This window comes from Crassostrea angulata, chromosome 1 (assembly GCF_025612915.1).
Source record: "Crassostrea angulata isolate pt1a10 chromosome 1, ASM2561291v2, whole genome shotgun sequence".
Lineage (NCBI taxonomy): Eukaryota > Metazoa > Mollusca > Bivalvia > Ostreida > Ostreidae > Magallana > Magallana angulata.
Window position 1 is genome coordinate 21,959,788 of NC_069111.1, and position 24,893 is coordinate 21,984,680.

At 33.4% G+C, this 24,893-nt stretch overlaps 1 protein-coding gene across 1 annotated transcript; it reads left to right on the plus strand.

Annotated features, from left to right (window-relative positions):
- Positions 1–120: 120 nt before the first annotated feature.
- LOC128187751 (molybdenum cofactor sulfurase-like) lies at positions 121–24,525 on the plus strand. The gene is made up of 15 exons (XM_052858303.1): positions 121–307; positions 9,924–10,080; positions 10,591–11,159; positions 11,613–11,736; positions 16,375–16,451; positions 16,916–17,115; positions 20,269–20,385; positions 20,687–21,097; positions 21,240–21,402; positions 21,747–21,840; positions 21,984–22,114; positions 22,266–22,400; positions 22,486–22,595; positions 22,924–23,028; positions 23,434–24,525. The coding sequence occupies exons 1-15, from the start codon at positions 238–240 to the stop codon at positions 23,515–23,517; spliced, it is 2,547 nt and encodes an 848-aa protein (XP_052714263.1). The 5' UTR covers positions 121–237; the 3' UTR covers positions 23,518–24,525.
- The last annotated feature ends 368 nt before the right edge of the window (positions 24,526–24,893 follow it).

The following is a 24,893-nucleotide window of genomic DNA, read 5'->3' on the forward strand; positions in this document are numbered from 1 at the left end:
ATTAATACTGTGTTTGAGATGTCATTTGATAACAAACTCTGCATGTTAAGAATTACAGCGTGTTTATAAACGCGGATGAATATATGAATACAAATAAGATGCATAGTTTAAAGGTTAAAAGGCAAAAAGGTCATTGGAAGAAAAACATGGCAGCCTCCATGAAGTACTAGATTTTACACCTAAGCTTGTTGATATGGTTTTAATGTTGACAGACGAATATTTTTTCAAAAACTGACTATGGCATTTGTGAATCTGTATAATGTAGACATCGAATCAAGACGAGATAACGAGTTTCCTCAATTGAAAGGTAATGTAATCCTTATATGAAACTATTTGTTTACATTTTTACAAGACACATGTGCGAGGTTATCATTTGCCGTTATCTGGATAAATATTTATAGGACACATGTCGCTACCTTCTAGGGAGTGATCGTGTGACCTCGTTTAAGATATCTTATCAGAAGATTATTGTTAAGACATCCCAAAATCGACGCACGATCAATACGGCCTATACGGATATTCTGTTAAAGAACACTATAGATAGAGTTATCTCCCTCTAAAACACACTTGCAAAAATAATTAGATTAGTTCACATTGCTTGATTTTTTTTTTTAAAATGGAATTATAATTAAAGTATGAATAACCAGAGGTCTTCTTTTTATATTGATCTATTCATTACTCTGCGCATTGATTTGATGAACACTTAAAATAATTACAGTAACTACAGTTTTCATAGTATAGTATGTATCATCATATCTTGAAAAAATAAATGTTATTGTTCTAAATGAACGACAAGAGAGTATCTTGTTTACTAAAGTAACTTTTGCTGTGAAGATCGATCAAGGTTCATTATGTCTGTTTGTTATTCATAAATAAAAAATTATTTTATTTACTCATTGCAGTAAATTGAGCTACTCTCCATCAAGCTTAAATTCATACATGTAACTTTAGTAAGTTGTACAGCTAAGTCAAGAGATTGCGCCCTATATCTGATTATATGCATCCAGAGTTTCAAGTCCACTTGGCACCAATTTACAATTTAAGTTGACATTTGGAACAAAATTTTAGAAATGGAAAAAAGTGCATGAAGGGAAGAAACTCTGTAAAGTGCATTAATTTGTTTATTTCAAAGCATCTTCAGTTGATAAGATTACACTGTTTTCCTAAAATCCAAATGTTTCTAAGACATTTTCAGATATAGAGATATGAAAAATGAGGAGATTGGTAATAATGGGATCACAAATTTGGGTCTGTAATAAAGAGAGTTATTTTTCCACATTGTATTGACTCAGTGGTTGTCTGAGGACTCAGGTCATAGTTATGGTCAAGGTACAGTACTTATATAATTGTGAGATATTGCAGGAGCTCAGATTTTTAAAAAGGTTAGGTTTTGGTAATGTCAGCTTGTAAAATCAAAATCAGTAATAGACAAGTGTTAATTCAATACATTATAAAATGTTTCTCCTGTTCAAAAGGCAGAACAAGATGGAATTAACTTTGAAAAATGCATCTAATATTGGGTCGTGGTAGGAAGTAAATTTTTTTTAATTAACAGCACAAATTAATTAATGAATGGCAAAGTATTTTGTATGTCCACAACTTCAAAACACCTTTTACATGAACGTAAACAGTGTTTACTGCTCGTTTTTAAATATTACATATATGAATTTGTACATCCATTTTTTGGGGGGAGGGGCAATGTTGAAAACCCATGGTCGGTTTCGCATCTCTTACCTTGATTTGGGTGTAAGCTCTGGTGATTTTTTATTGTTCTGAGTTTAAATTAAGTTTAAGTATACAGTTTATTTTTTTAAAAAAATTAATAACAAAATACAACTCAAGCTCTTTATATTATGAAAATATACATTTTTGGAAATTACACTTGTTCTAGTTATCTTTTTATTTGTTTAAAATAAGCACCACTTCCCCCTCCAATTTCCCTGATAAAGTCCAGTGACTATTTGAAAGACTGAAGAGTGGACTCAGAGATAAAAATAGGATGTTATTGATTTGACTTTTCAATCTAATAAAAGTGGAGGAGGGGGGGGGGGTTCTACTTTTAACAAGTCACACTAATTGATTCATCTTCATCTGGGAAGCTGCCTATACCCATTTTGTCAACATCGCTCAGAGGCACAAGTTCTCTCTAATTAGAACACTTCAGAGACAAATGAGAGATGCTGGGATTACCTAGGCAATGATATAGATTCAGGATTGAAAAATAAGAGGTCTATTACTGTTGCAACCATAATGATTAATTCCACATTGATCTAAAGAACTATTTTTGGTCCATTTTAATTACCCTCTGTATCAGTGTCTTTAAACTGGTTTGTTTTTACTTTTGAATTGTCATGTTTTTAAATACAGAATCAGCTTTTAAATCATCTAGTGACCAGAATTAAGATTTATACAGCATCTGTTGTGTCTTTTACATTGTAGATTCCTAATTAAATGCGAGTAATTAATATCCTTTTAAACTGCGAGAAGCACATCTCGCAAAATTTAAAATCTTGCTTCTTTTTATTTGGACATAAGTATGTAAATTAAATAAAACTATGATATAAAAAATCAGCATTCAGGATTTTATATTCTTTGATTTGATGCAAAATGGTTGAATCGCAGTATTAAGTACTTGTGTAAAATAAAGCATCTACAGCTGAAATCATCAAAATTCAATCTGTTTTGAAGCATTTCAGAAGTTGAATATCAGCAACAAGAAGAAAACAGAGTAATATATATAATTTTTTAAAAAGCTGAGAGAAGTGATGGACATGCACTCTTAGCCATTAAGTCTTGTTTACGATGAAAAAAAAAAAAATTTGTCGTTGGTGTCATTGGCTATAAATGTCTTTTATAACATCTGCCGAGGGATTCCATCCAGACAGACATCAACCCTTGTGAAGCTGAAGTCTATAAAAATGTGTTTAGCTGATGGTGGTCAACACTTGAAGGGGCTTTTTGGCTGCGGATCTGTGTATTTAAGAGGATTTGAACCACAAAAAGAAATTTATTAGATTTTTCAACTCGGAATGTGTTATGTGCATTTATATCCATGCATTGCTCTTGTCATTAGAAACATGCTGGATACATTTACCTACATGATAAATGTCTCTCTTGACTTAAAACCATGGCTTCTGTTGCTGGAGTAGAAAGCAAATTTTGACTTTGGTAAATTGGTTCATTTCCATGGCAAGGATACTGAAAATAACTTGCAACAAATCATTCTGGGACTTTGATTTTCAGACACCAATAGTATAAAAAACCTCTGTAAATAGACAATCTAAATGTATGATACGTAGCTCAGAGGGGAATTATGTCACCTCATCAAATTTGTTCCCCACAAAAATATTTCCATCTTCCCCACTTTTTAATTCCCCTTACCTTTAACTAGATGGTGTAAAAACCCTCCAGCAATTTCAATCAGGTCCAAATTAGATCGCTGACTGAAATAATGAGATTTTATTAGAGAAGTCTATATAATTAGCTCTGGTCTAAATGCGTTGGAGAGAATGTCTCTAGTCTATCAACTCCATTAATTTCTATTGATCACGGGACATCATTTTACTGATGAGCAAATTCCAACCCAGCTAGGTGTGAGAATGTTCAGTCATTTCCATGTTTCTGCATATTGAGATATCAGATTCCGCATGCTCGAAAATATATGTTCTCTCTCTGCTAGTTAGAAACTCATTTGTATTCGAGTTAAGGATGTAACATTAAGAGGAAGATAACTTTAATTTGGACTTTTAAAATCATCTGAGCCTTTTGCGATTTTGTGCAATTTGAATGAATACTTGAGATAAATTGGTTGGCCAAGAAATTTGAATCGTTGGAATATAATGAATTGTAACAAAATTTATGATTTATCATGGGGAGGTTGCAGATGTATGAAATTAAAACATATAGGCAGGTCTCAGAGATTTGAAATTTCATATAGATCTGTCAAAGGTTGGTCCCAAAATTGATTGAAGATACCTAGTAGGCAGGTCTCAGTAATTTGAATTGTTTTGATATGGTCAAGGCTTATTGTACAGAAAATTTTTTGTCTTCTGATGATGCCGTGGAAGAAAGGGGTGAAAGGGAGAGAGAAATCTGGTTTTAAAAAAAGGCATTGTTTAGATGTGAAAGACTTATTACCTGTATGTAACTCCATCCTTTCTTCTTGAATACATTTAAAATTATTTTAAAAACATGTACATGCATTGCTTATAATGTGAAATATCATAGTTTTCAATGAACTACCGTATATACAAAATCTGCTTCACAATGCAAAGGAATTGGCAGTGATTGCAGTTTTATTTTCAAGAAAACTCTTTGTAATGAATGTTTACTTTGATTACAAGCAAATCCAGGAAGCTTATAGTGCACCGTCTTAGCGTTGTATTTTTATAAGAATATGATAACGGCAATATATAACATAAAGAGCTAGAGCCACGAAGCATCAAAATGTGCCTTAAAATTTTCACAAAACTCAAGTTTGAAACAATACAAATTGTAATTACTTATAATGTAGGGCACAATATTCTGCTTCTATGCATATGAAATTTTTTCACTTCGGCCCACCGTTTAGCACATGCGCATCATCAAACATACTATGATCGTTAAAAATAGCTGAAAATTGTAGATTTTACTGCAGTATTTCCCAAATTTGAATGTGGCCACACTTGAGTACCTCTTTGAAACTTTTAAAACTGAGAGATATTGCATAAATGCTTCCGCCTGCAAAATTTCGTAGAGGTACTCAAGTGTGGCCAATGTGTATTTTACAAATTTTGAAAATTTTAATAACAGAAAATAACACTGACCACTCTATTTTAGGGTAATTATTTGCTTCCTTTTTATTGAAATAGCAGAATTTAATTAATAATGATAAAGAATAATTTGTGATTATTTACAAAATCATCATTTTATTAAATATTTGAGGAAGAAATGCATATAAACTGAACTTTAACATGTTTTATCTAGTAATTTTATACTGTGTATTCATGCTTACATTGTGCATCATCAATGACGTCATATTTTGACGTTTGCGACGTCAGTTGAATCTGTACATGGAATCTTGAGTTCTTTCAGTATTTTGCCAATAGAATTGACCAGTAAAGTATGCATTTTTAAAAAGCATTATTTCTATGTACCACGGTATTATTCAATTGCAGTAGAATATGAGATACATGAACATTGCTATAAACAGAAAAAAAATTAATTGGCAAAGTTAACATTGTACGTACGTAAGTAAATATATATTCCTATACCTTTATGTAGAATAAGAGATAGCATGTATACGTAGCTAGTTGTGGGTTTTTTGTCAAACGGTGAAATGCACGGTGTTGGTGTTAAAATGTCCTTTCAGGGTGCGCGCACAGTATTTGAGTATTTTTAGAAACAAAAATTTGGACATATGTAATTTTATATACCGATCTGTTCGAATGTATACGGACTTCAACAAAACATGTAATAAAATGTAGGAATTTTTTTTATATTTCATAAATCAGTGTTAAAACCTGAAATTTTTTCTAGAAATGGCATGTAGATAGGTAACATTTTTGGGGTACATATCTCAAATAAACTACATTATCTCGGTGAACTTTCATTTTGGGAGGGAAATTTTTGGTGGACTGATTATTTTGATAATGTAACAGATATACGTCATAATGTTTTTGATGTAATCAATGCCAGAAATCGACGCCGGATCAAAGAATTTCCAGAATGGAGTTGTAGATGCGTAAAAAATCCTCGAAAATGGCCAGGGCAAGATGAGTTAATTGCCAAAATATCAATTGTGATTCAGGAACTTGCAATGATCTATTGAAGTTTTTTTTTTAATATATGACTTTTTTAATAAAGAGAAATTGTTTCTGTGTAAAATTTTCGTAATATATATTTTATAATAATTTAATTTTCAATAATACAAAAAAAATTCGTTATGCTGGAGTTTATTCAAGACACGTGTCACAAGAGATATATTTCACAGTCGAACGTTATGCGTAGCATGGCGATCACAAGTATCATGCCCATTAAAAAAAATGTTGGCTATATTTCATAATAATAGAAATCATTTTAGAATGTGCATTTTCATAGGTTGTATAGCCATTAAAAAGAAGCAAATGTGTCCGCAAATTTTCTTAATAGAAACATTTTAGAATGTCAACATGAAATGTCACACTTTCATAAAAACACATTAAACTACATAAGCAATGAAAGAGAAAGTAACTTAGACACTTCTTTTAAAAAGTCGCGCAGAAAATTCACAAAAATGAATCGCAATAAGAAATGTGCTTTTTCTCTCAAACAATTTGATGCCAAATACACAAGCATTGCGAATTAAAATAATTGATTTTTAGAAAAAAAATGACGTCAACATTATATGTCACGGGTACGTAAAATGACACAAGGACTTAAACGTTACGGCATGCAGTGTGTGTGCAGGGGTTTTTTTCTTCATAAAAACAGTTCTAGCGAAAATTATAAATAACTACAAATTATTTTGTGAAGAAGGTACCAAAGTATAAAAATAATAATAATAAAATATAGGAATAATAACTTAAAGACAAAATTGATGATAAATATCTGAACTTAACCGGTCGAATTAATTTATTTTTACGAGTAAGATATAGACGACATGGGTACATGTAAAATGACGCAATGACGTTAAACGTGATGTGACGATGAACATGTATTTTGATTATTTCAACGGGATCTTTGACTGCTACACTACGAATTAACATTAATGAAGAAAAAAGGAAACATAGAAGGGTAGAACAGACTCGGGAATGAAGGAGTTTTGTATATCATTTTTGTTCAAGAGCTATTATTTATAATATATGACTAATTTCAGAAGAAATTCATTTAAGAATTTATGAATAAGAATTGAAAGCTGTGAGCGAATCACATGCTTTTGAACATTGATATTTCTTACAAATATTTATTTATATAACAGTTTTGAAATATAAAATCCCTTACATGTGGAAAAAAAATCAATTTAAAGGTCTTATTTTTTAATTTATTTGTATGTTGTGGTTAATGAAATGTATCATTACGTTATGATAATGACGAGTGAAAATGACGTTTTTGACGTTTTTTATACGTTACCAAAATTAACACCAACACCGTGCGCGACGTCAAGCGATTTTTTTCACACAAGTACGTGTTCCTGAATACCGCGGGAGAAAGACAGTCGACATCACATGAAAACATGTACATATATGATAAACTTAACTTATTCCGTCAAAAAACTTGATTATTTAATCCATAAGTACAGCTGTAATTGAATATTAAGCCATCGTCCCTTGCATAAAAAAATTGATAATTTGTCCAATAAAATAAAAAATCACCCTAAATGTGTGTACATCGGTGACTTACTTTTGCCTATAAAATTCTCGATTGAAATCATCTTTAATTATTTTATGCGTATTAAATCTACTTAGAGTTTTTCTTGTATGGAATATAGAAAAAAATCAGATTGCCGGGCCCTTTCTTTAAAAAAAAAAAAACAACGATGAGTACAGAGAGATTTAAAACAGTATTTGTTTCCATTCAACACCCCCCCCTTCCCTACCCTCTGAAAAAATCGATTTACGGCCGAGTTCACTACAAATCTATAGATATGATAACACAAATTCTACATGCTTGCTATGAATTCGACTTTTCAAGACAATTTTACAACATTATTTATGTGCTACTGCTTGATGTTTTAAATAAAAATGTTCATTTTAACCTATCTTCGTTCCGAAATAGTAAATCCACATTCTCTCTCTCTCTCTCTCTCTCTCTCTCTCTCTCTCTCTCTCTCTGAAATATGATCTTAATTCTCAAGACATTTACGGATAGCTTATCACTTGTAACAATTCTCAAAGGACATGAATATCACTAGAAAAAATGAAATGTAAATGAATAGACATTATGGCATTTATAAGGAATAATTAACTCATAAGAATATTTTTAAAGAAATCGATATTCTTTTTTCATTTAATTTATAAAAATTAAAACACTGCTGTAATGTCATTCCTTTGTTCCAGCAGTCAAAAATTTTACTTGTGACAGTCCGATATATTAGAGAGATTCTTGATATCAGACCATTATCAGTGGTTACGCGTACAACACGGTCATTCTTTAAAATCAGGCTGTCCCAGGAATCAACAATGATATTCAATGGCTATATATGCCTCAAACACTTCTGTATGAAAAAATATCACTGTTCTCGGCCCTATAACGGGCCTCGAAACTGTTTTATATTATTTCATACAGAACTGCTTTCGGCATACTAGTACATCCATTACATAAACACAGTCGCCAAAAGGTTTTATTTTTCACTTGAACAGTTCGTGAACGGTGAGCGCACAGTGATTGCGCTCTTAACGAACGGCGAGTACACGCTGAGCCGAATTTGGATAGCGCTTATGAACGGTGAATTGAGAGCGAACGCAGAGCGCAAAGTGAACGTTGAACGATATATGTACTCTATGTGAATGCAAGATGAACGATTTATTCGGAGTGCCCCGGGCGGTATTGTTACATTGTGTTTCGTTGGTAATCAGGAAATAATAACAATAAACTGCATATTTGTATTGTTATAAGGCTAAATATAATATTATCTGACTAAATAATAAGTGAACACTGAACGAACGCAGTGAGCTCATGCAAGGCGAAATCTTTGTGAACGCACGGTGGGCGATTTGTGCACGATGAGCGGGAACGGAGCGGAGCGAAGAGCGCACATGAACGCACAGTGAGCCCACGGGAAACTGGGAAAATAAAACATTTCAAAGAACTGAACCCTGGCATCTAACTGCTGTAAAGCGCCAGGATTGGGTGAAAATATCGAACCCTTGAAACAAGTAAAATAATCATGTAGAATAATGTACACAGACTGTTACAGTAATGCATCAAAATTCAAGATTACATATATCTCTATTAAATTCAATTACCGAATCTCTGACATATTTATATATTTATTTTTAATAATTTGTGATTACATTGGTAGAATTCAATGATTAATCCTCAGTTATACATTGCGCATCATCAGCATTACTTCATGCAGTTTCAAATTGCAGAAAAAAGAACTTTTAAGACACTGACATATATAAATGTACCGCCGTTATATTGACCTTCAGCACTGGTCCCTGTAATATGTTTTAAACTATATTGTAAATAAGCTTTTCATGGTATTTTCATCAATAAATTTATTTTCATAAATTAATTATAATGTCTACATGATAATTTTATTTATGTTTTTTTTTGGTTATTTTATTAGATTCAAGCCATACGTAGTTTTATCATTTCATGACGTTACTTAACAAAAATGACGTCTGTTCTACATTTTTCATCAAAACAATGCCATATTGTAAACTCCGTTTTTAAAAAAGTATGATAGATATCGAAAAAAGAAAAAGAGTTATGAAAAGCTAAGATCCTACCCTATATTTTACCAAAATATGGTAATTTTTAAAGATAGGGCATTTTTTGATGCTTCGTGGCTCAAGCTCTTTGTAAGGTTTGTGATTAGCATTCAGACAGCCGCTTTGAAGTGGTAAACCAGCCATCATGTTTGAAGCTTATATTGCCAGGAATCCTGACAGTTTACAAAAGTTCAGTCCCAATAAAAATCCACATGATTGCAGACTGTCTAATTAGATGTGTATGTGAAGTGCCGTTGGCTTTGATTTATATATACATGTTACAATATGTAAGAAATATTTTGTGACAGATAATTTTGGTTCAAGAATGGTAAATGAATGATGAAGTTGCTCAATATAAAAATATAAATAGATGATCATTCTTTTTGGAAATGATTATTTGCTCTTGTTTTTAATGTTTCTAAATTCAGTAATCTTGATATAAAATCAGTACCCTCACCAATGACCTTTTTAGACATGGGTATTTTGTTTCAATAACTTTCACAACATTATATTATAGTTTTATTTTAGGTTGTACCTATGTGGAACACATTGGAGCGACCCTTTATTCCAAAAGTCAAATTGAGGCTTACCAACAAGAGTTGCTAAGCAACCTCTATGGTAATCCACACAGTCGCAGCGAGAGCAGTAGGCTTAGCACAGATGCTGTGGACCAAATAAGATTCAGGTAACACTATATTGTGGATTTCATTGAAATTTGTGAACACATTCAAACAACAAAATGTTCTTTGGCAAAAACCATGATATTTCATCCCAAAGAACCTCTAAAGTTGGAAAATCCTTGAAAGTTGGTCCATATGAATTCAAATGTTTTCATCGTATTTTGTGAATCTAAATTATCATCAAGACTCTGCATGAATTTATTTTGATTTGTGTATCTCTTTTAAACATGGAATGATTAATTACCCCAATATTGGTCATGCTAATTGAAACCAAGCTATTATATAAGTATTTTTTTCCTTACCAAGACCAAAATGTATTATTTTTCCAAACTTGGCGGTTTACACAGTCTAAAAATTAGCAACTTATGATATTAGTTCAGAAAGCATATAATTCTTTTAATTTGGCATTGAATTGATTTAACAGAATGATAAAATTGATCAAATTTTAAGCAGGACCTTCTTTGTTTTTTTGTGTTTTTCTACTTACGGACTGTCCTACATGTCTTGTTTTGCAGGCTTCTGGAACACTTTAACACAAGTGAAGATGAATACACTCTGGTCTTTACAGCAAATTGTACAGCTGCTCTTAAAACAATTGCAGAGTGTTTCAGTTTTTCTCAGCCTTTGGAGGATGGTGACGAAGCAAATGATGCACTGTCACAGATGAAAAATTCCCAGTCTGGCTGTTTTTGCTATCTCCTAGACAATCACACATCAGTTGAGGGTATGAGAGAATGCCTACATGACAAGACCTCTGCCATTCTCTGTTTACCCGAGTCAGAACTTTACAACGAAGACATCTCCAAATCTTTCATTCTTGCTCAACAAGACTCATACAATGCAGGAAATTGCCTGTTTGTCTATCCAGCTCAGTCTAATTTCTCTGGCCGTAAGTATCCATTATCATGGATAGAGGTGATTAGGAACCAGGAACTAGGATTCCAGAACCAGTTTACAGGAAACTGGTTCACAGTGCTGGATGCTGCAGCTCTGGTTTGCACCTCACCTTTGGATCTTGGAGTCCACAAACCGGATTTTGTAACGCTGTCCTTTTACAAGATGTTTGGTTTTCCAACCGGTTTAGGTATACATCCAAGCATTAATTACTATCCAAAAAAGTTCGCTATGATTATTATGTAAATTGTCTTTACTTTATGGCATAAACAATATACCATAAGTAAACATGTTTGCAAAATACTGGCAGTACATGTACTGTTTAGAAGTGTACAGCAGAGTAACAATCACAGTGTTTTATTGACTGATACTTTATGATTGTATGCAAGAATGAAGTAAAATACTGTAGATTCCTAATAAAATGCGAGGAATTAATTTCTGCATAAAATCGCGAGAGGCAATCCTCGCGTATCTTAAAATCTCGCTTTTGATTTTAAGACAGTTTTGAACTTAAGAAAATTTTATAAAATAATTGGTGATCGCGATTTTATATTCTCGCAAGTTGATACAACACAGCGGAATCGTGGAATTAAGTACTCACGTAAAAAAAGGAATATAAAGTACAACTCTGCTCACATTTCAGGGGCCTTGCTTGTCAAGAATTCATCTGCTGCTCTGTTGAGGAAAACCTATTTTGGAGGAGGAACGGTTGCAGCAAGCTCTGCCACAGAAAGGTTTCATGTGTTCAGACCAAACTTGGCAGAGAGGTAGGCAACAGGAAAAGTAAAAATGTGCACTTCAGAAAAAAATATATTTCACTGTAGAATCATTAACATTCAGTGCTGCCATTTCTTGTGGATGAATCAAAATATACTAGTTTTAGGAGACACAATGATGAAGTTACATGTATTTGATTTTCTTTTAGAAATAAATCATTGAAAAATTAAAGACTTGGCCCAGTACAGGTATTAACCTTATTAACATGTGTGAATGTTTCATGGAGAGGCATATTTGTTGATAAGTGGTACTGCCTGGTACCCACAAAATTGAGTTCACCTCCAAATAGGATGAATTTGAATGTAGACATTAAATATATCAAAATTTGTTCCTGAAAAAGAAAAGGTTGTTGTACACAACATATACAAGTGTTATATTCGGTAAAATGACGCAGCAAATGAATGAGATACATCAGATAACATGAAAACAGCAGTTGTAGACGATTAGGAGGTCGTTTTCGTTACTGCCCTGATGTGTTTTGTTGAGCAGCTGATATCCAGAAGGTGTGATTTATTGACATAAACCTTTCATAAGTCTCTTAAACACTGAGACTGTAACCCTTCAAAATATAACCAGTTTTCCTTTCGAATGGGCTCACAGGCACAGTTGTCATGCACCAACTCCTTTTCCATCAATATTTTGCAGATAAAATTCAGAATTGTCAACATTTCAATTACATTTCTCCACCCTTCTGTCAGTCCGCTCTCATGTTATCACAAGCCAGGAGGAGAAATAATCCCCAATCCGCCTGTTTTACATTTTTAATCTAATTTCCCGAAGCTTCTTTTGAATGTTAAGTTTTGACAGGAAAGGGATTTCTTGCCAGTCAAAAAAGAAGTAAAATAAACCTCAAAACATTCCTTCAGTAGCATGTTTATGATCCGAAATCCATTAAAGAGTAGCTGAGTTGTTTCTTTGTAAAGAACAGATTGGGAATTCAATATTTTCTATATACATAAATTGTTCAGGTGATAATCTGTAGGAAGATAAAATGGCTGTAAACTAATGAGTTATGGATGTGATGTCGCAAAATATTGGATTCTTTTATTCGCATGCATATATATTTCATATACATTTATTGTTTCGTAGGGGATGAACTATGATAAAATCATTAAAATGAATTGCTAACATTTGACTGCGAACTAATCATTTCTCTTTTCTTGATTGGCTATCCAAAATTAAGTTGCAGTGCAGTTTAATGTCAACTTTATATTTTTAGGGAGAAGTTTCATTTTGAAAAAAACAAACATCTTTATTTTGAAAACTATTCTTTTCTTTTAGCAAACTAAAAGCCATATTTCGTAGGTAAACAAAACATATGGGACCTCTATGAAGCTTACCTGTAATATACAGGGAAATATTCGCCCCATTTTATTTTTGCCCCTTTTGCCCTTCTTTGTGTACAGGCGAATTTAAGACTGGGCAAATTCCTATGTCTCAAACTATCTTTCTTTTATTCACAATTTTGTATGGGTGAATTTAAGATGGGGCAAAACCATTTGCATTTGAAAAAGGGGCGAAAATAACATTTGGGGGGGAAATAACCCTGTATAGTGTAACATTAATAGAATCTGTCTAATAACTACTAGAACTTAAATAACCAGCGTACATATCGGCAATTTTTTTTCATTCAAGTCAATCAATAAAAATCATTTGTTTGAAAGTTTTGTTTGTAAAGATTTCATCTCCCTCCCTCATCAATTTTGTATTCTGAAGGTGACATTAAATATAGAATTAACTTTGGACAGCCTAAGGAACAAGAGAATTTTTTGGAAATGAAAAGAAACAAAAACGCCAGACCTGAAATCAATTTTGCTCCTTTGAAGCGAGAGGTCTCAATTAGTGACCAAACAGAGACAAGGAGATGGTTATAAGTGAATCTATTTATAGTAAGAATTACGAAAATACAGTCACACTGGACTTTACTTCTCACGGAAACAGAATTACCAGGCGTTTGTAGCTACACCACCGTTTCTCCCTCTTTTTGACACTTTTTAGACCTCTGTAACAGGAGAGGACATATTTTACAATTAAGGCTTATTGATTTCTGTGGCTACATTCGTACAGGGATAAACTCCCGATGACAAAATTCCGCAAATTGCTTCAGAAAAAACCAGAGCTAGTAATTGGAATTTGCTTTACTCGTGAAAGCCCCCTTTTTGTCAGAAAAGATTTTAATGAGTGGGGAAAAAGGAAGAAGTTCCTTCAAACTAAAATGTAATTAATGAATACTAATGCCCCTTATTTTTTCTCTGTCCACAGCTGATTTATGTAAATGTAGCTTTTTGATGAACAAAACTAATAACAGGGCTGCTATGAAGTCTTCAGGGGAAAAAAGACACGTTCATATCCGTTATTTATTAATAATGTTCATATCTGTTATTTATCAATAATTTTCTGTTCAATTTTGCATCTCCAATTGAGATTCAACAAGTGCAGAAAGACATGAAAACAGACATAACTTATATTAAATATTGGATTTTGAAAATTCTAATTCCCACGTGCACTTCATAATGAATGAAAAAATGATTCTCATATACCGTACTGTATACACATGACAGAACACTGCTTTTAATATGAAGACTGTTCATTTGAGAATAAATCACGTCAACTTAAACCATATAATCCTTTTTATCTGTATGTTGTAGCACCTAATATTGGGAGTCTTTGGTGTCCATGCAGAACTTGGCCCCACAAAATACACTGTTAATCAAATTCTGAGTCTTCCCCAGGCTCTTGCGGGTATATAAACTTCATACTTTATTTTGATTTGATTAAGCTTTATAAATATTTCTCAAAATTTCAAAACAACTGCCTTGAAGGTAGGATTTTGCGGGAGACCATTAAATAAACACACCATGTAATATTGGGTCAAATGAAAATATTTTAAATCTGTTGTCAACTGTATTATGCTTACGATTTCTAAAGATCATTGCCTTGTGTTCTGTCACCAATTGGAATTGAAAATAGCCCCTATTAATCACCCCCAATCGACTTATTTCCTTATATATTTAAAGTTTATATGAACAATATTGTGGTTCAAACACATCTGATATTAGTTTTAAAGCTGATTGTGAACTAAGATTTAAATACGGCCAAAATATTTGATTTTATTAAATGTCCTGTTTCTGACATTCGTACTTGGCTGTATTTTTGTGTGCAAGACTTGTCAATATAAAACACTTTAAACATAAGAATAAACAATACTTGTATGATATTTTTCAAATATAATATTGGTTGGCCTAATTAAATTTCCATCTACCGGTAATTGATATTTGAAAATAAGCACTGACTTGTTCCAAACATCTAATTTTGAGTAGATTGTCTCAATGTAATTCTTTGAATATTTCTCTAAAAAACATAATTATTGTACTTTACTGTCTTCTTTATGATGAACTTTGATTATTAATTATCACAATTCTAAAGATAAAGCACTCTCTGGTTCATGTATCATTAGAGAACTTGTTTAGCCATGATCCCCACAATACAAAATGTTTATGTGACGCACTATTGAGATAGATGTACAAATTCAAGGACTTTGAAAAAAATTAAGTGACTTCTGACTTGAATGCTGTACATGCATTAATTTTGTTATTTTTAGTCCTTTATCATGTTATCTTGACTGTAGGCCAACATGGTAATGTCAATATATTGAATTGAATTAAAATCAATAATATAAGAAAATTGTTGATTCATAATCTACGTTTACTTTCGAATTATTTTTAATTTCATTTCCATGCACCAGTAGTCAGTACACGTGTACTTTGTCCTGATTCTGCTTCTTGATTCCAAATTGCATTTCAGTTGGGCGAAAATCATTTAGAAAAACACATTCATTCATTCAAAAACTCCCATTTCTCAGCTGGGAAGGCTCGGACTATGTGCATTTTCTTCATAAGCGCATAAATCTTGTTGCTTCTATGAAAAGGAATTTCAGATCAATAAAGCCCATCGTAGAGTGAGGGAAACTCTGTAGGATTACTCTGCATGGCGAAAAGCCATGCGATGAAATAACCAAGTTGTCATTGAAAGATTTGGTCACCTGTAGCTTTAGCCAGGGAACTGATTAAACCAGGAGTTTATCACTTGAACAAAAAAAGAAAAAGAAATCTGGCATTGATTTTCTTGATGGCTCAAGCCTGTGGTGTGATTTCCTTTGTGGAGATGTCCATACATGCCTACTTCACCATAATAGTAGAGTTAGCAGTGGAAGAGTAGGTGTCTGTTCTCTGGTATCAGTTAGAAAAATCAAGCAGAATACATTTAGTGCACTGATCTGAATTAGATAACGGCTCAATATTTAATGAAAACAGTTGATATTTGAGGAACTGCTGAGGCACAAAAAGTCATATGCAAATAACGAACCCCCAGTCATTTGGTTTATCTGTTAACTGCGTATTGAAAAATGACAACATAGCATTGTGTTTATATAGAGAATTGATAATTTACATTCAAATTCACAAACTTATTTGAGTTTGATTGAAACAAAACTCTTTAAACAATACAAAATGACAACAAATGTTAAATTGATCTTATCGTGTAGTTATGAATGATGCATGGATGAAAATCGATTTGGAATAAATAGTTTTTATTGTACATGTACTGTATTCCTGTCTTTTTTTCTTCAGGTTTGAGGATGGCACAATTCCATTTTTAGACATAATTGCTGTGAGACATGGCTTGGATGCCTTGAAGAAAATTGGAGGTAAAGCAATCAAAATTCTTCATTTCATGACTCAATTATAATCAAACAGAGAATGATAGCCATTGATCTGAGTGCCTAAATTTCTGTCCCTCTCATTTTGACAATCAGTAATGGCCAATTTTAATTGTGTGGTGTCCATTATCATTGTCTTCAAGTGTTTTTCTGATTTTCCAAAACGTGCGGTTGCATTTTATCTGGGTAGTAAATTACTGAATAATATACATTGTGGGGTCTCGGATAATTGAGTACCAATCTTTTCGCTATTTATGTGCCATGCTGGTTGCTCTATCAGATCTGTTTTCTCATCATAAAACGATATGAGATGCTAGTGTCATAAATGATGCATTAAGTGTAGCAGGGGAAACTAATTGTTCTAAAGATAATGAAACCAAAAAGTTAATGATTTTCAATTTCTCAGCTGTTTGCCGTTCCATTTCATTTAATTCTTAGTTTTTTTTACACAGGTAGCATGGAAAGAATTTCAGGACACACATTTTACATTGCTAAATATTTTCATCATAAACTTGCTCACCTGCGGCACAGCAGTGGGGTTAATGTAGCAGAGATATACACCAATGGGAACTTCAAGGACCCAGAAACCCAAGGAGGAGTTGTAAACTTCAATCTTTTCCGAGCAAATGGGGACTACATTGGATTTGCAGAAGTAAGAGAGAGTGCTGAAAGGGGAATAACTTGTAAACAAGTTTCTTCTTTTTGAGGAGGGTGTCCAGCCATCGTGTAAATTTGAGGCAAAAATTTAAAACATTTTTTCAACCGGCTTGTTTATGCCAAAAACTGACCGAAACTGTTGTCCAGAGATAGAAAAGCAATAAATATATATGTAGGATCTCTCATGATTTTTGATGGTACAGTGTATATGATTTTTATCCAGTATGTTGTGTGTTTTCTATCCCGAGCATTGGGGAGGGGATAGAAAACACACGAGTTGAATAAAAATCCTATACCATCAAAAATCATGAGAGATTGTTTTTATCACAGGTTTTACCATGTTTTTTGTTTATCTCAATTTTTTTCTGTAAAAATTGTAATTGTGAATTCATGAAAAATAAATGAAACAACACTAAGTGCTTCACATTTACAACTCAACACTTTTCAACTGAATTAATTATTTACTTTTTCATTCTATGTACGTCAATCAACCGCCTAAACCTACTAAATTTTTAATTATGACATCATGTTGCGTAAGAACACACAGTGTAATATCAAAAATTTATCTCATGAGTGATTTTCACCATACATTGAGATGAACATGTGATAAAAGGTTTTAAGTGTTGTTTGCAAATTGCTTACACAAGTACAGAAAAAAGCCCTTGTTAATCACTCAGACCTGCACAGCTGCAGACATGCATTGAAGATTTAAAAAACCTGAAAATATATATATATATATCAGCAGTAATTGGTGTCCACTGTACAACCATTTGTTGAGAAAAAGGTTAAACCTTGCACATTTATGTTGAAGCATTGTCTCAAAATTAAGTACCCTATTCTAATCAGTCGGCATGAAATCTATTCGTATAACAAGAAAAAATCCAGTCTATACTTAGAACTCCTTTGTTTATGGAGGTGCGTTGACATAAGGAATAAGGAATCATTCTTTGAGTATTATGAGGTGATAATTTTGGTCGGGGTGTGATCAAATCCAATAAAGCCCGAAGGGCTTTATGATAGATTTGATCACGCCCTGACCATATGGCTTTATGAGTTATATGGTACAAAATCAATACTTAGTGTTATCACAGGCAAAGACACAGGAAAATATAAATATACATATTTTTATACAAAAAAATATATGTCAATTCAAAACAAACAATCTGCGTGGAATGTGACAGACATATTTACTGTTTGTTGGGGACCAATGTTCGTGGCTTTCGTTGATAACTCTTGACAACAAATGTACATCCCCACAAATTTATTTACACCCATTTGTTGAATACTTATTAAAATTACTCTGAACTTGCTACCAACGAAATTATGTCCCCACACACCAGGAAAAATTTGGTTGCCCACGAAGAATGAAAACGATTCTATAGTATACAAGCCTTAAGTTTGTTTTTTCAGTTCTCTATGTATGCAGAATTAAGGTAAATTCTTTTAGAAGTTGGGTTCAAAAGATGGATTGTTTTAAATAAAACATAAACATTTACTCATATTTTACATTGAAAATATAACTTCAATGTACCTCCATAGATACAGACAAATATCCATGTATCTTGTGCCGACTGATGTGTCTTAGACCCATTTTAAGAATAGGATATACCCTACTTCAAGACAAAGCTGCAGCATAAATGGGTAAACTTCAACCTTTTTCTCAATAAATGTTGTAGAGTGGATTCCAATGACATTCTTTCCTTTTTTTTAAATGTTAAATTTAAGTCTGCACTGCGCAGTTCTAAGTGATTACAAAAGGCGTTGTTCTGTTCTTGTATGCATAATTCAAAACAACATTTTAAATCTATTTATTGCATTTTTTTTTATCTTTTGACAACAGTTTTGGTAAGTTTTTGGCAGAAACAGTTCAAGAAATGATCTTCTATAACATTCCAGCTTAACACATTTACCAAATCTAATATATAATATAACATCTGAATTCCTTCTTATTAAGAAATGCCTTGCTAATTTTTGGTACAGATGTTACATTGCCTTGCAAATTTGGGTACATGTGTTACATTGCCTTGCTAATTTTGGGTACATGTGTTCCATTGCCTTGCTAACTTTGGGTACATGTGTTACATTGCCTTGCTAACTTTGTGTACATGTGTTACATTGCCTTGCTAATTTTGGGTACATGTGTTACATAGCCTTGCTAATTTTGGGTACATGTGTTACATAGCCTTGCTAATTTTAGGTACATGTGTTACATTGCCTTGCTTATTTTGGGTACATGTGTTACATTGCTTGCTAACTTTGTGTACATGTGTTACATTGCCTTGCTAACTTTGTGTACATGTGTTACATTGCCTTGCTAATTTTGGGTACATTTGTTACACAGCCTTGCTAATTTTGGGTACATGTGTTACATAGCCTTGCTAATTTTGGGTACATGTGTTACATTGCCTTGCTAATTTTAGGTACATGTGTTACATTGCCTTGCTAATTTTGGGTACATGTGTTACATTGCCTTGCTAACTTTGTGTACATGTGTTACATTGCCTTGCTAATTTTGGGTACATGTGTTCCATTGCCTTGCTAACTTTGGGTACAGATGTTACATTGCCTTGCTAACTTTGTGTACATGTGTTCCATTGCCTTGCTAATTTTGGGTACATGTGTTACATAGCCTTGCTAATTTTGGGTACATGTGTTACATAGCCTTGCTAATTTTAGGTACATGTGTTACATTGCCTTGCTTATTTTGGGTACATGTGTTACATTGCTTGCTAACTTTGTGTACATGTGTTACATTGCCTTGCTAACTTTGTGTACATGTGTTACATTGCCTTGCTAATTTTGGGTACATGTGTTACATTGCCTTGCTAATTTTGGGTACATGTGTTACATTGCCTTGCTAAATTTGGGTACATGTGTTACACAGCCTTGCTAATTTTGGGTACATGTGTTACATAGCCTTGCTAATTTTGGGTACATGTGTTACATTGCCTTGCTAACTTTAGGTACATGTGTTACATAGCCTTGCTAATTTTTGGTACAGATGTTGCATTGTCTTGCTAATTTTGGGTACATGTGTTACATTGCCTTGCTAATTTTTGGTACAGATGTTGCATTGCCTTGCTAACTTTGGGTACATGTGTTACATTGCCTTGCTAACTTCGGGTACATGTGTACTTCTCTATTTCAGGTGGACAGGCTGGCACAGTTGTATAACATTCACCTCAGAACTGGCTGTTTCTGCAACATTGGAGCATGTCAGATGTTTCTTAAGATCTCCTCAGAGGACATCAAGTCAAACCTTCAGGTCAGCTAAAACATTCTCTACCCCCCACCCCTGCATGAATATGGCAGAGCATATAGTGTTTCTATCTTCTGTTTCTCTGTCTTCTGGTCTGTAGATAAGAGCAATTCTAAAGTGACATAATTTTTCTGACTTTCACCTTCTTACAACGTTGTTTTTTTCTTCAGAAATCGTTAAAACTTAAACATTATAGAATATAATGATTCATAGTTTCAAAATATGGCTGGACAGTAAAGTTAATTGTCAGGAAATCAAAATAACTAATAAACAGAAATGTCCAAATTTGAAAGATTAATGTTTTCAGGCTGGTCATGTCTGTGGAGATGACAGGGATTTAATCAATGGCCGCCCAACAGGATCCATCAGGATTTCCTTTGGATACATGTCCACCCTTCAAGATGCCCAGCACTGCCTTAAATTCATAGTGGAGAACTTTCTGGAGACAGCCAATCCAAAGCCTGTCTTTACAGAGAAATGGGATGAAGTGCAATTTGAAGATGAATTTGAAAATTCCTATGAAGTCAAACTGGAAATGAAGAGTAACGAATTAAAAGACAGTGTTACCATGGATACTGATCTCAGAGGCTCTGAATGCACCAACATTGGTCTGTATAGTATGTCACAAATGACACAAGCAGTTTCACCGCGTTTGGACAATGTCATTATTCTGACCAACATCTGCTTGTATCCTGTCAAATCATGTGCTGCCTTTAAGGTGAATATATTTCTTTGCACTTCTCACGAACAAATACATATTTCTTCCAAGTTTTAGCATATAAAAGTTATAATACATTTAGTAAAGTAATATTAAGAGGAAAGATACAACGACTGTTTTCATTGGTGTTTGTACAATTTAGGTATCTGAGTGGGAAATCGGACCAAGGGGCCTCCTGTTTGATAGAAACTGGATGATCGTGTCAGAGAATGGAGTAGCTATAAGTCAGAAGAGGGAGCCCAACCTCTGTCTAATCAAACCCTCCCTAGATCTGTTACAGCAGACATTGACACTCAGCTACAATGGTAACCACTGTCACACCTCAACTAGACATCTCTACAGATATTTATCTTAACACTGAACATCACGTTAGATATTTTTCAGAACACTGAACATCACTATAGATATTTATCTTAACACTGAACATCTCTACAGATATTTATCTTAACACTGAACATCTCTACAGATGTTTATCTTAACACTGAACATCACTATAGATATTTATCTTAATACTGAACATCTCTACAGATATTTGCCTTAACACTGAACATCTCTACAGATATTTATCTTAACACTGAAAAATATACCATGATCAACGAGAGAAAAAGCAGGAATATAAAATCTGACAACACTTTTGATTGATTTTCAGATATGAAACCTGTGACCATTCCTTTATACAGAGAAGAGAAAGATTTCCACAACAGTGCAGCAATGTCCTGTACCAGTAAAATATGTGGCGACAGGTAAGGGACTGAGGGTACCACTGAAGTATTTAATATCATGTAAAGCTGGGACAGGAGGTTCTGGAGCTAGGGTTGGGTTGATAACTGATTCTTTATTCTTTGACATCTAGTTTGATTTGTATGATAGTAATATTGTTCTCCAGAGTGCTTGGGACTGACTGTGGTGATCATGTGTCGGATTGGATCAGTGAAGCTTTAGGGAGACCCGGATGTCGCCTCATTCAGCAAAACAACGACCACATAAGGACCAGTAAGCTGAAGGACAAGGAAAATGGTATTTATTGTTGTAGCTGGGTTTTTTTTTTATCAAACATCACTTTATGAAATAATTGAATGTTATTGCAAGACAGAGAAAACTGAAAAGTACTGTATTTAGAGACTGATGTGTTTTGGTTTCTTTGTTTTTAGTAATGATATTTTTGCAGATATAACCAAAGAAGAGAATTTATCATTATCAAACGAGTCCCAGTATCTTCTGATCTCCAGACCAAGTGTACAGGAGCTCCTCAGCAAAATCAAAGAGAGGCAGAGTAATGAAAATGAGGCTGGAGAACAAATAGGTATTACACTCAGTCTTAAACTAAAAAAATATTTTTTTGAAAATTGTAAGTATGTAAAATTGCTATTTTTTTTTTTTTACATCAGATTTAGAAAATCTGGTTCATCGCTTCCGAGCTAATTTAATTGTTGATGGCGGAATCGGTTATGAGGAGGACAGCTGGGAGCAAATTCAGATAGGACAACACAGATTTATGGTAGGTAGACACTTCAACAACCTACCAAATTATTAATGGAGCAGTCAGAGACAGTGTTTCCCTATATACAGAACATGTTGAGAAATATTCCTAATCAAACGCGAGGAAATAATATCCGCGTAAAATTGCGAGAAGCATCCCTCATGTATTTTAAAGTCTCGCTTTTATTTATAGACACTTTTGATCTATAGGAAATCATAACAAAAAATTTGTGATCACGATCTTATATTCCCGCGATTTCATACACAACAGCGGAATCGCAAAATTAAGTACTCGCATAAAATAAGAAATTCACAATAAATGACCGTTGACCTATTTATTTATCAAGGGTCAAGGCGGGTGTACCCGCTGCCAGATGATTTGTCTGGACCAGGAGACAGGACAGAGGAGCAAGGAACCACTCAGGACCCTGGCTGTAAGCAGGGGGAGAAAGGTCAGTATTATATCATAGAAGGAGGGTACAGACAAGTACTACAAGTATTTATTATTGAGCTCAAAGTGGCTCAATGCAGACACAAAGGTCATATGTGATTGACAAGCTCACTTTTGATCCTAGTCTCCCCATCACCATGGAAATATAGCTTACTTTTGATCTTAGTCTTACCTACACTATAGATATATTCAGGGGAAAACTAATCAGATCAAAAGTGAGCTGACATGTCAGTGTCATGATCCCCACTAGTTCTAGGTTACGTTTCTTATGATCCCCATCAGTTTTAAGTTAGATTTCAATGAGCATCCTCTTTTACAGTAAAGGAAAATCAAAATGTAGTAGCCGAATGGTTCAAATACTTTATGATCAAGTTAGGCTGATAAATGGCATTTGTATTGATTTCAGATTCCATTTGGAATACATGTAAGAAATGATGCACATGCTGAAGGAGCCAGACTGAGGGTAGGGGATATAGTTCAACCTGTATAGCCAAATTTATATGACGCAAAAGATCTTTGTTTTTTATTTTCTTTACACAAAACTAGAAAAAGGTGCTACTGGTATTTATTTATAGTGATATTTGAACAAACAAAGAAGTATATATGTTATTAGAATTATTATATATGTGGGCTTTTAATTATTCATAGTTCTACAATTTTTTTTTTAATCATTGTATACAATTCATGTATAGATACATGCAAGTTTTATGTATAATTATTAAGATGATGACCCTATTCATAACCAGCATAATCAGACACATTTATGTGCCATTTTACATTCCATCAAGTGTTGAAAGTTAAATTTAATTTGCATACATGCATATGATACTTGAAAAGTATTATAATCATTTATTTTTAAATATTCAGAATTGAATCATGTTATTTATGTCAGCATGAGAGTTATAATATTCAGCAACTTGTTTATGATGTTGCACTTTTTAAGGCTTTTAATGTACATATCTTGTTATGTATATGCACTTCATTTTTTATGGTTTTGAAATCATGCACAGGTGCCAACATTGTAGGGCTTTGTTAGTCATATATATTCAATATATTTGCAGATTCTAAAAGATAAAACTTCTGTATACCGTATTTAGTCTTTCAATATTTGTTGATCCATATCAATGTTTTCAAAGCTATGAGCAAACTTGGGCATAGTATGATAGCTTTTTAGGGCGATTTTTATCTGTGATACCATTTTCAGGTGCTAGGCCAATCATATTTCTGGACAGTTGATTTGTACAATTATATACATGTACAGTGAAACACGCCTATAACAAAGTGCCAGGGATGGGTGATTTATGAGCGCATTTCATTATATCTGTCTAGATAACAACATGTAATAAACCCAGGGGAAATGAAAATCACTTCGCTGTAAGCGTCAATTCATTATAAGCATGTTCGCTATACATGTAACCAAGTTTTACTGTAATGTCTTTCACAGGTTTTCATATAAATTTATATACAAATGTTTAATAAAATAGTTACATCTTCAACAGAACAATTTGTCTTTGGTTTTTCTATTCATAGTTTCTGTTTTGGTTGCACTGGTTTGTGTCCTTGCACAGATTGGTTTAAAAGGCTGTTGGATGAACAACAAATGCCCTGTTACATCCCATTTTTAATGAGAAAAGTATATACCAATACACTGCTAAATGTACGATATTTGGACCCCTGTTCATCAGCTAGTAGTACTGTGGTGTCATCATTATTTGTGGGATCCAATTTTCATGGATAACGTTTCATTGTTAAGCAGAGCAAAGAAATCAGATGTTAAACAAAGTACTAAGAAACATAAAAAAAATATGTATTGCCTAACCACTGCCTACAGATTTACACATTCTCCAAGCTACCCGTTTTACAAAA